This window comes from Macrobrachium nipponense, chromosome 15, assembly GCF_015104395.2.
Source record: "Macrobrachium nipponense isolate FS-2020 chromosome 15, ASM1510439v2, whole genome shotgun sequence".
NCBI lineage: Eukaryota > Metazoa > Arthropoda > Malacostraca > Decapoda > Palaemonidae > Macrobrachium > Macrobrachium nipponense.
In genome coordinates this window covers 45,753,093-45,765,592 of record NC_087208.1, presented here as the reverse complement: position 1 = coordinate 45,765,592, position 12,500 = coordinate 45,753,093, and the positions used below count along the sequence as shown (strand labels likewise).

At 39.0% G+C, this 12,500-nt stretch overlaps 1 protein-coding gene and 1 long non-coding RNA gene across 3 annotated transcripts in view; both read left to right on the top strand.

The window, feature by feature from the left end:
• LOC135194914 (uncharacterized) overlaps window positions 1-576 on the top strand; it is a 1,300-nt gene extending 724 nt beyond the window's left edge. The window contains exons 2-3 of the long non-coding RNA XR_010310030.1: window positions 1-15; window positions 443-576. The exon at window positions 1-15 is cut by the window's left edge and continues 88 nt beyond it. This is a non-coding gene — a long non-coding RNA (uncharacterized LOC135194914). The remainder of the gene's footprint in view (window positions 16-442) is intronic.
• Window positions 577-3,571: 2,995 nt separating this feature from the next.
• On the top strand, window positions 3,572-6,508 carry LOC135194899 (turripeptide Lol9.1-like). Of its 2 annotated transcripts, XM_064221105.1 has the most exons (5): window positions 3,572-3,725; window positions 4,309-4,414; window positions 5,121-5,261; window positions 6,008-6,084; window positions 6,453-6,508. In XM_064221105.1, exons 2-4 carry the CDS (start codon window positions 4,324-4,326, stop codon window positions 6,019-6,021), a joined length of 246 nt encoding a protein of 81 aa, XP_064077175.1. In that variant the 5' UTR covers window positions 3,572-3,725; window positions 4,309-4,323; the 3' UTR covers window positions 6,022-6,084; window positions 6,453-6,508. The 2 variants fall into 2 exon arrangements, with proteins under 2 accessions (XP_064077175.1, XP_064077176.1); XM_064221106.1 differs by lacking the exon at window positions 6,008-6,084.
• The last annotated feature ends 5,992 nt before the right edge of the window (window positions 6,509-12,500 follow it).

Genomic DNA, 12,500 nt, shown 5'->3' with positions numbered 1-12,500 from the left:
ATGCTTCCTTCCCAAGTGAGTCAAAGTTTAACAATTTAAGGAGGTTCAATAATGAAAAAAAAAAACTTGGTATTTTAATTTCCAGTTTTGTCTGGAGTCGTTTATAGATAAAAACTAATTTTGACAAAAATCTCTAGATTTGGTTCAGCAGCGAATTTCACAACCGATCTATCCATAAACTTTAGTTTAATTTAGAGTTTCACGTCGTAGCTGTCTACAGATTTAGTTTAATACCGACTCTCACATCTTGTTTATCCCTAAATTTAGTTTCATAACTTTAGTTCATGTCTGAGTTACCCCGAATTTAGTTGTATAGTGTCATGTCTGGCTTATCCTTAGACGTAAATTATTCAAATAGTTTATAAAAAATTTTCAATAGCCAATAGACAATGAACAAAAATGACAACAATTGTGCCAATAAAATATTGCTATTTCTCCTCAGATTGCAACCGAGTCTGCACCTTCGAATACAATCCCATTTGTGGCAGCGATGGGAGGACCTACTCGAATCCCTGCCACTTCGCAATCGGAAGATGTCTTAATCCCTACCTCACCGCACGGTGTAAAGGACGCTGCCGATACTGTAAGATTTTCTTCCCTTATTTTATTTTCGTGGCGAGATATGGAGCTGCGAAACGTGGCGGTTATTACCCGTAGACTATTTCTCTTACACGTTGCCCTTTGGAAGCTCTTGAGCAGTGGTTCCCAAACTTTTTTCTGTTATTTCCCCCTGTACCCAGTTCATCCAGATTTCCCCCTTCCTATGTATGAGGGAAAGAGTAGTTAAAACACTTGGTGACTATTTACTAATTTATTTTTCAAATGTATAAATATACTGATAAACACTTAGTTACAGAGAAAGTGGATAGAAAGCGGTTAGTAACAACTAACCGCATAGCCATAGAGAGCGGTTTAGTAACAAATAAAAGACATTTGTTTGCTCTTCTACTTAGAATTAAATTAGTGAGAAGGGTGATTTTTTTTAGTTAGTAGGTAGTGTAATCATTTCCCCCCCTGGTAGCTTCAAATTTCCCCCCAGGGGGAAACTTCCCCTAGTTTGGGAACCACTGCTCTAGAGGGCTCTCACTTGTGCTAAATGTGGGGATTGGTCATCAATAGACTACCCTCGTTTACACTTTGCAAGTTCTGGAATCTTTCTCCAGTCCATGCTCTTCATCTGAAGGGGCAAAAGCTATGTCGATTTCCTTTCCTGCTCGACAATGGTAAAACTAATTTTCACCTCATCGAATTAGTGTGCGTTCCTCGCTTTGCCAAATATCAGCATCCAAATGACAGAAGAGTTTCTTACATTCCATTGTAAAAATTCAGGAATGGATTTCACTTCATTCCTCATTTGGCTTTTATAGACAGCAATGTCATATTGCTTATGTCAATCGCCCTATTCGTTTCCACCTCTACTAAAGCTGCTTCAGAACTTGTAACCCTTATTAGCTAGCGTTTTAGTCCTTGTTGAATCATGGAAAGCTGCTTCAGTATTTGTGACTCAACCGAAGTCGTTCTTGTCAATGCTGTATCATATGACACTGCTTCAGTATTTGTGACTCTTAACCGAAGGCGTTCTTTTCCTTCCTGAATCATAAACTTAGAGATAGACAATTCAAACCATGTTTATTTACATTAAAAGGATATTTTTTTCCCTTCAGGAGCTGGAGACGATAGATCACCCACTTTATAATCCAAATATAAGACTTGCTCTTGTTTCCTCGCTTACAAAGACCCGGTGCTCATTTGTTTTCATTTTCAATTTTCCGTTTTTTGCAGGTTACATCGGGTGAAGTCAATTACCCCCACGCTCTTCGTCAACCTGTTCTTGACCTACAGCAGTCAGCTGCTCTCTACCAGGTAAAATATTTAATTAATTCAACCGTTTAGGCGAACAGATACACGCCAGTTTCTTTGCTCCTTCTCTTCTTTTGTAGCAGTTCTTCAGCAGAGATTTTTCTAAATCTAATTTCGAGTTTCCCTCTCAAGAAAAGGATGGAATCACCGCTAACTTTCAACTTGTTAAAACAATTCCATCCTTTCTCGATAAAAGTTTGTGACAAATTGCACAGAGAGAGAGAGAGAGAGAGAGAGAGAGAGAGAGAGAGAGAGAGAGAGAGAGAGAGAGAGAGAGAGAGAGGAATACTCTAAGAAGGACTAAGTCAAGATTAATAGCCCATTTTTCTTTCATTCATTCTTATAGTTACAAGAATTTAAAGAAGGAATGATTGATTATTGCAGGGAGAGAGAGAGAGAGAGAGAGAGAGAGAGAGCACACACACGAGCCCTCTAAAGAACACTACTTCGAGATGAGCAGTCCCCATAATACAATGCAATCAGTTACTTTTATCTCCCATCAACAAATCTTTCACATTTGAAAGCAAGATATTGCGAAGGATTAACGAGGCTGGCGACGGGAGTTTAGCCAGATTAAGCTAACGATTCAATCATAAATTGTATGGCTATTTCTTTCCAATTATCTGTCATGGATTGGTAAAGTTACCACCAATAAATGAAAGTGAAATGATTAATATTTTCTTGGGATGAGAGGAGAGAGAGAAGAGAGGAGAAGAAGAGACGAGAGAGAGGAGGATAGAGAGAGAAGAGAGAAGAGGGACTGAGGGTTATCAGTTCGCCTAACGCTCAGGCTAATGTCATACCAAATGTTAAATACCGGGGGTGGGGGGGGGTGGGGGGGTGGGGGGGGTGGGGGGGGACGGCCTTCGCTGGTAATATATATATATCCAAAAAACAAATAGTATTCATAATTATAACAACACACCCTAGTAACTGAAGCAACGTCTCAGGAACCATTGAAAAAAAAAAGAGGAAAACGCCTCGAGGGAAATTCAAGGAAGATAAGACAAAAATTACCTGAATGATAAAAAAGAAACGGAGAAAAAATTCAGACTTCAACGTATGGCAAGAAAACACACATCAGTTATCGCTTGTGAGATGGTGACTTCAATAAATAATGATAATAATAAAAAAAAGGCCTGAAGGTATTATAAAAATTTTCTGATCTCCAATGGAAGTTATATACGCGTTGATTCCATTCATAAATGTTATTTCTTTACTGAAGGATACCGTGACCGTCCATTATACATATGTACGTGTGTATAATATTCTCATGCTTATTCACACACACACAAAGAGAGAGAGAGAGAGAGAGAGAGAGAGAGAGAGAGAGAGAGAGAGCCTAACTGGTTTAGACCAGTTCTGCATTCCTGGTTCCGAAACGTCTCTCACAATTTTTTTGGGGGGTATATCATTAGGGATCAGCAAGGACTTGAACTCCCTTTGCGGGGGATTCACTTGCTCCTGATGTTTAGGTTTCGTGTAACATCTGTGGCTTGTGGACGGGTTTACGTTAAAAAAGAACTTGTTTATCAACAAAACCTGAATATTTAGGACTGGATCATTACGTCGAGTACTCAATGCACTTATCAGAATTCAGAAAAATCCAAAGCCAAACATGTTTAGATAATTAAAAGTCCGTACTCGCTCAAAAATAAAAGTCTAATCGACATGAAAGCCTTCAGGCAAAATTTGCATCAGGTAATTAGGAAAAGTTATTATTATCACGGTAGCTGGCAACTTGCGACGAATTTTCATTTATATAAAGGGCACCTCCTCACGGCTGATGCACAGTTTGATCGCTAACTTTGTGAAGGACGAAACTTCAAGTTTCTTCAAACATTCATCTGGATATTTTAGCTCGGGTAAGGCAAGATATACTTTGTTTTCTATTCGTGCTGAATCATTACAGAGCACAGAAAAGTTTGGTTTTTATATGCCATAAACAACGACCCTGTGTTTAAGTAATTACCACATAATGTCTAGTGGGCGTCAGCTATTTGACCATTAAATATCAAAAGTGCAGTTTTCATCTCCAGGAATCTATGTCACTATTTAAAAAATTAGGTTCCTATTCTAGTCATAAAAAATTAAATCTGGGAGAGTTAACTGCTCCTCAAAACCTTTCCAAGCAAGGTGCATGGTGCGCGTGGTATCTGGGGACATCAGATTAATTTGGCTTAGAGTCAAAGACTCTGCGGTAGCTTTTCATTTCTGTTAGATATTATCCAGAAATATTTAAGGCAATCTAAGGTTGACCTGAGTGCATATATATATTAGACTCTCTGAGGTGTTTTAACAGTATCCCATTAACATTTCAAACCGTCAAGTATAAGTATCAAATGAAGACAAAAAAAAAGAAAAAAACTATTTTTGAAACTATTATTAGATTTAAGATAAGATTAATAAACGGACAAATCTCTAATCCTCATTTGGTTCTCCTGACAGGTATCAACAAACAAGATGGTCAAGAAAGGGTTGCCAACGACTATGTTCTGCGTCGTTTTGTTGGTCATCATTGGCACGTCAGTAGCCAGTCCATCCCACTCTATACGTGAGTCCAAGTTTAATATTTTCAGTTTTGTCTGGAGTTGCTCCTTAATCCTATAAAAAAGTGGTTTTGGAGGTACCTTGAGAATTGGTTCAATAACTATTTACTCAACCGATCAATCACTAAATTTAGTTTAATGGTGAATCTCACACGTAAGTTATCTTAAGATTTAGTTTCGCATATTTTTTTCATCGCTAAAATCCCTTCGATAGCGAGTTTCACATCTGAGATTTTCAGGAATGCACTTCACACTTGAATTACTCAAATTTAGTTCATTCTAGTGTCACATCTGACTTATCGCAGGATGTAAAAGATTTTAAATGTAAAAAAAAAAAGAAATGTTTAGCAATAAATCCAACGGCTGCATAGATATGTCACATCAGTGCCAGTTACAAGTTGGAATCAGTCTACCTTGTGAAAAGTTCGGTACTGTTCCCGTGGATTTCAAAAAGTCTCACATTCAATGTATGGGAACAAAACAAGACACCCGAAACGTAAAATAATACCCATTTTTTTGTCAGTTCAATTCAACATTCGTTAATGTCCTGCCCTCCATTAGAAACGTTTTCACTGTTAGGAAGAACAGACATAATGACATTGAGAATGTAAATAAAAAAATGAATAAAAAGAGTAACTAGGCACAATAACAAGCACAACAACAACAGCAACCACGCCAGTAATGATAATAATTTATCATCATGTCCCCCAGGCTGTGAACGAGGCTGCGGGTTTAATTTAGATTTCGTCTGTGGCAGCGATGGAGAGAACTATGCTAATCCCTGCGTCTTCGGAATTGAACAATGTCGTAATCCTCGCCTGAGGGAACGATGTAAAGGAAGATGTGAGGAATGTAAGTACCTCTTTTCTACCTATTTTTAATTTGAGGTGTCTTCATTTTGCGTACAAACAGGTCAGTGCAGTGTTGAGAAGGGGGAGCATCGAAACGTCTATTTTTCCTTCACGTAGCCATGTACCAGCTCTAGAATTTTTCTCCTGTTCCTAGTTTTCCTTTAAATGGCCAATACATCTGTTGTTTTCTTCTATCTTCAAGTGGAACTAATTTAGATAATTCAGCGCTTTCACCTCCTCGAATTGGTGCGCTTACCTCGTTTTGCCAAATATCAGTATCTAAGGGACAGACGAGTTTCTTGCATTCCTTTGAAAAATTGAGGAGTGATCTTCACGTCGGTCCTAACTTGACATTTTATAGGCAGCAATGTCAAATGTACAGGTCAGTCACTCTATTCCTTCCTCACCTCAAGCAAAGCTGCTTCAGAACTTATGACTGTTATTGGATGACGTTTATGACCTCGCCGAATTATCAACTTAAAGAAAAAAAAAATAACACTAAGTTTATGTAAGAATTAAAAGAGACAGTTTTGTACATCAGGGTCTGAAGACGAGAGATGCCCACTCATGTAAATAGTAACTAATAGTAACTATCATCTCTGGACAACTCTCTCATTTTCTAAATTCATAGGCGGAGGCGTAGGTACCACTCAAATTTAGTATTTGGCAATGCACGAATATTTGCTGTATTTTCCTCATGTTCCGAGACACGTTATTCATTTGTTTTAATTTTTCCGTTTTTTGCAGGTTTAAACGGATGAAGTCGTTAGCCCTACGCCCTTCTTCAGCCTGTTCGTGACCTTCAGCAGTAGCCTCTCTATCAGGTATATAATCGGCTGTTTTGGAGAACAGATGCACACCAATTTCTAAATACAAATTCAGTGTTCCCTCGTTAGGAATGTAAGGGATGTGGTCACTGCTAACTTCCTTCTTGTTAGAACAGTTAGAACAGTTCTCTCCTTCCTTGATAAAAGTTTGTGAAAAATTGCAGAGAGAGAGAGAGAGAGAGAGAGAGAGAGAGAGAGAGAGAGAGAGAGAGAGAGAGAGAGATTGATGAAGGTGGAATTATTGATACTGACTTGAGAATTTAATCACTTAAAATTTGTTCACTTACCTATTTAGGGACTTAATTACCCAATTATTTCTTGGCTTTTAATAATTTGATCATTATCTTTCATTTATCTATCTGTAGGTGACTGATAAGCGGCGAACAGGTCGGCAACAGTATAGCCAACAAAGAAGACTTTTGTTTTGAAAAGCCCAAATGGATTTCGTGAATCCTGAAACTGACCACATTTTGAAAGTCGGGATTGCTAAAAAAAAAAAAAAAAAAAAACAAAAAAAAAAAAAAAAAAAAATTAATAAAACGAAATCCCGACACTAGTTTATTATTCTTCCTTTCTTCTGAATACTGATTTGTGTTTATTTCGTAAGGCTATATATGAACAGATGGAAAAGTAGATCCAAAGACTACATCATATAAAAGGGAGAAAACTGAACCCAACTAGATAAATGATAGTTGTCATAATGTATAAAATATAGGTATAAGATTTCACTTCACAAAAAGTACACATTAACCTATTTCATGTATAACTCCATTTTCATGAGGATTATGACTTGAAATTGATAAGTATTAATGAAGATCACAGTAATAATAATAATAATAATAATAGATCAGAAAACCAGAAACATATGACATACACAAAGCACTACACCCAAGAGCAAATACGGACAGACTATACATAACACGAAAAGGAAGGAGGGAGAGGACTACTAAGTATAGAGGACTGCGTCAACATCGAAAACAGAGCACTGGGGCAATATCTGAAAACCAGTGAAGACGAGTGGCTAAAGAGTGCATGGGAAGAAGGACTAATAAAAGCAGACGAAGACCCAGAAATATACAGAGACAGGAGAAAGACAAAAAGAACAGAGGACTGGCACAACAAACCAATGCACGGACAATACATGAGACAGACTAAAGAACTAGCCAGCGATGACAATTGCAATGGCTACAGAGGGGAGAGCTAAAGAAGGAAACTGAAGGATGATAACAGCGGCACAAGATCAGGCCCTAAGAACCAGATATGTTCAAAGTACGATAGACGGAAATAACATCTCTCCCATATGCAGGAAGTGCAATACGAAAAGTGAAACCATAAACCACATAGCAAGTGAATGCCCGGCACTTGCACAGAACCAGTACAAAAGAGGCATGATTCAGTAGCAAAAGCCCTCCACTGGAGCCTGTGCAAGAAACATCAGCTACCTTGCAGTAATAGTGGTACGAGCACCAACCTGAAGGAGTGATAGAAAACGATCAGGCAAAGATCCTCTGGGACTATGGTATCAGAACGGATAGGGTGATACGTGCAAACAGACCAGACTGACGTTTGATTGACAAGGTCAAGAAGAAAGTATCACTCATTGATGTCGCAATACCATGGGACAGCCAGAGTTGAAGAGAAAGAGAGGGAAAAATTGGATAAGTATCAAGATCTGAAAATAGAATAAGAAGGATATGGATATGCCAGTGGAAATCGTACCCATAATCATAGGAGCACTAGGCACGATCCCAAGATCCCTGAAAAGGAATCTAGAAAAATTAGAGGCTGAAGTAGCTCCAGGAGTCATGCAGAAGAGTGTGATCCTAGAAACGGCACACATAGTAAGAAGAGTGATGGACTCCTAAGGAGGCAGGATGCAACCGGAACGCCCCCACACTATAAATACCACCCAGTCGAATTGGAGGACTGTGATAGAGCAAAAAAAAAAAAAAAAAAAAAAAAATAATAATAATAATAATAATAACACATAGTAAGAAAGTGATGGACTCCTAAGGAGGCAGGATGCCCAACCCGGAACCCCACACTATAAATACCACCCAGTCGAATTGGAGGACTGTGATAGCGCCAAAAAAAAAAAAAAAAAAAAAAAAAAAAATAATAATGATAATGGGTAGAAAAGATCAGACAATGGATGGAGCCAGATACAGAGAGAATAAAGATCCCCTCCATAAAAGCCTACAACACCAAGAAATTAAGGGAAAAAACAAGTGAGGTCAATGAAATAATGGGCATAATACACACCACCAGTATCACAGAAACAAATAACTGCATATGCATGAGCAAGATTAGTAACAGAATGATGGGGATACGAACACCAACACCACCAGCACAGCCAAGCCAACAGAAACCAAAACAGACAACATCCTTGGCAAAAGGCGCCTGGAAAAGCAAATCATGGTGATGAGATCTGACATGAGTAAAACTGAAAGAGATGGCAGAAAAAAGGCTAAGAAGCAAGAAAACTAGGGAGGAACTGAACGAGAAATACAAAATGAGGAGAGGGGACTAAACAACACAATAGAAGATGTAAAACAGAGGCTTAAGGCCAAAACACATAAGATCCAACGGTACATGAACAGGAATAAGGGATACCAACAGAACAAACTATTCGGAAACAACCAGAACAGACTATAAAGCCAGCTAAGAGGGGAAGAACAACCACCAAGAAATTCCTGAAGCCGAACCAAGTAAGAGACTCTGAAAAAAGGAAAAACATGGAGCAATCCCCCCGGTATCACACAACAAACATGCAACATGGCTCCATGAAGTCAAGGAAGAAGAAACAGGGAGAATAAAAGAAAGATTCACAGAGATCACTACAGACACAGTCAGACAACCACCTAAAGAAAATGCCAAACTGGAAAGCCCCCAGGTCCCGATGAAGTCCATGGATACTGGCTCAAAACTTCAAGGCCCTACACCCACGAATAGCAGAAAACAACTCCAGTATGGCACCCAAATGGATGACCAGAGGAAGGACATCCTTAGTACAAAAGAAAAGAAAGAGTAAGGGAAAATATAGGCCAGAATAAACTACGGGGCTATCACCTGCCTACCAATAATGTGGAAGTTACTAACGGAGGTTATCATTAGTGAAAGGCTTATACAACTACCTAGAGGAGACAAACAATTTTTTTTCATTCCCCCACCAACAGAAGGCTGCAGAGGAATTGTAGGGGCACAAAAGGACCAGCTCCTGATAGAGAAAATGGTAATGAAGAACTGTAGGAGAAGGAAAACCAACCTAAGCATGGCATGGTATAGACTATAAGAAAAGCCTTTGACATGATACCCACGACACATGGCTAATAGAATGCCTGAAAATATATGGGGCAGAGGCAAACACCATCAGCTTCCTCAAAAATACAATGCGCAACTGGAATACAATACTTACAAGCTCTGGAATAAGACTAGCAGAGGTTAATATCAGGAGAGGGATCTTCCAGGGCGACTCACTGTCCCACCACTCTTCCGTAGTAGCCATGATTCCCATGACAAAAGTACTACAGAAGATGGATGCCGGGTACCAACTCAAGAAAAGAGGCAACAGAATTAACCATCTGATGTTCATGGACGACATCAAGCTATATGGTAAGAGCATCAAGGAAATAGATACCCTAATCCAGACTGTAAGGATTGTATCTGGGGACATCAGGATGGAGTTGGAATAGAAAAATGCGCCTTAGTCAACATACAAAAGGGCAAAGTAACAAGAACTGAAGTGATAAAGCTACCAGATGGGAGCAACATCAAACACATAGATGAGATGGGATACAAAAACCTGGGAATCTATGGAAGGAGGGGATATAAAACACCAAAAGATGAAGGACACGATCAGGGAAGAATATATGCAGAGACTCAAGGCGATACTCAAGTCAAAACTCAACACCGGAAATATGAAAAAAGCCATAAACACATGGGCAGTGCCAGTAATTAGATACAGCACAGGAATAGTGGAATGGACGAAGGCCGAACTCCGCTGCTCAGATCAGAAAACCAGGAAACATATGACAATACACAAAGCACTACAACCAAGAGCAAATACGGACAGATTATACATAACACGAAAGGAAGGAGGGAGAGGAATACTAAGTATAGAGGACTGCATCAACATCGAGAACAGAGCACTGAGGCAATATCTGCAAACCAGTGAAGACGAGTGGCTAAAGAGTGCATGGGAAGAAGGACTAATAAAAGTAGACGAAGACCCAGAAATATACAGAGACAGGAGAATGACAAGCAGAACAGAGGACTGGCACAACAAACCAATGCACGGACAATACAGACTAAAGAACTAACCAGCGATGACACGTGGCAATGTCTACAGAGGGGAGAGCTAAAGAAGGAAACTGAAGGAATGATAACAGCGGCACAAGACCAGGCCCTAAGACCCAGATATGTTCAAAGAACGATAGATGGAAATAACATCTCTCCCATATGTAGGAAGTGCAATACGAAAAATGAAACTATAAACCACATAGCAAGCCAATGTCCGGCACTTGAGCAGAACCAGTACAAAAAGAGGAGTGATTCAGTGGCAAAAGCCCTCCACTGGAGCCTGTGCAAGAACATCAGCTACCTTGCAGTAATAAGTGGTACGAGCACTAACCTGAAGGAGTGATAGAAAACGATCAGGCAAAGATCATCTGGGACTATGGTATCAGAACAGATAGGGTGATACGTGCAAATAGACCAGACGTGACGTTGATTGACAAAATCAAGAAAAAAGTATCAATCATTGATGTCACAATACCATTGGACACCAGAGTTGAAGAGAAAGAGAAGGAAAAATGGAAAAGTATCAAGACCTGAAAATAGAAATAAGAAGGATACGCGACATTGTACCCATAATCATAGGAACACTAGGCACGATCCCAAGATCCCTTAAAAAGAATCTAGAAAAACCAGAGACTGAAGTGGCTCCAGGACTAATGCAGAGATGTAATCCTAGAAACTGCGCTGATAGTAAGAAAAGTGATGGACTCGTAAGGAGACAGGATGCAACCTGGAACCCCACACTAAAAATACCACCAAGCCAAGTTGGAGGACTGTGATAGACAAAAAAAAAAAAAAAAAAATAAATAATAATGACAATAACAGAACAGGAACGGCACAACAAGCTAGTGCACGGACAGTACCTGAGACACATTAAAGAACTGGCCAGCGATGCAGCGTGACAATGGTTACAGTCGTCTTCTTATAAGCCGGATGATTATAGGAAAAGCAGCCGTGCAGTTGTGAGGCAACATTCATGCATCGATAGAACCGGGTATAAAAGTGGTGATGATTCTGGTCAATTTAACAGTCAGGTTGAGATACTGATGGAAGGACTTGGTGTTTCCTATACGTTTCTTGTTGCACATACCAGTTTAGATATGACAATATTTTTTTAATTAACGTGGACATTTGGTATTCCGGTATTCAGATATCAGTTACTGGTTTATTACAAACATATGTACGTACGCACACACGTGTTCACCAATTGAGCGGCTGATGTCGAACCTGGTGACAAATGCGTGTTTATATTTTCGTTTTTATGTTCCAAGTTTTTTCCTCGAGTGAGTCTTGAAAGTATCTATAGGTCAGTGAGCTTAAGGAAGTTCAATTCGATATAAAAGGGTATTTATGGCTTAAAATCCAAGAATTAAAAGGCCATATTGTGTGAATTAGGGATAAATATATGCACAGCAGGTTCGAAATCAGCTCATAGCGTAGAAGATTGGTCAAGTGTCTGTTTCTATATGAAAACCTTCTTTTTCTCTACAGAATCAGACAGCAGAGATGGTGAAAATGGGATTATTGTCAGCCGTGCTTTTTGTCTCTTTGTTTGCCATATTCAGTGCATCAGAGGCAAGTCTAGCAAAAGTTGATCCAGGTTAAAACACAACATCTTGTTTTTGCGGAATTGCAGCTGTCTGTAGTAAATGTAATATACATTATATATTTCACAAATACTGTAATTTTGTTTATGAATGTCCAAGATTATCACATGGTATGATATCGCTGACAAGACTGTAAATACTTTGACAATAACAGTCTTTGACATTTCTTCTTTTGCTTCAGTTTGCATCGATCGAATCTGCACTCTTGAACTCTTCCCCATTGTGGCAGTGATGGAAACACTTACGACAATTTCTGCTTATTCAAACTTTGAGAAGAGGTGCAGCAATCCTAAGCTTACTATTCGATGCCATGGCGAATGCAATCAGTGTAAGTTTATCCTTGAGTATTTAGTGCATCTAGTTCTTTTTATATTCACGTAAATCGTGAGAGTAAACGAATGAATATAAAGGGAGCGTGATGAGATGGTCTGCATGGGTAGAGAGAATGGCGAAAAATGATTAAAAACTATACTGGAAATTTTAATGCTATTAGAAAGTGATCAAATATTG

Bases quoted from the DNA above. Each gene is read 5' to 3' on its own strand.
- LOC135194899 (XM_064221105.1), top strand. From the start codon at position 4,324: ATGGTCAAGAAAGGGTTGCCAACGACTATGTTCTGCGTCGTTTTGTTG. The intron at 4,415-5,120 runs GTGAGTCCAAGT...CATGTCCCCCAG, and splicing joins CAGTCCATCCCACTCTATAC to GCTGTGAACGAGGCTGCGGG.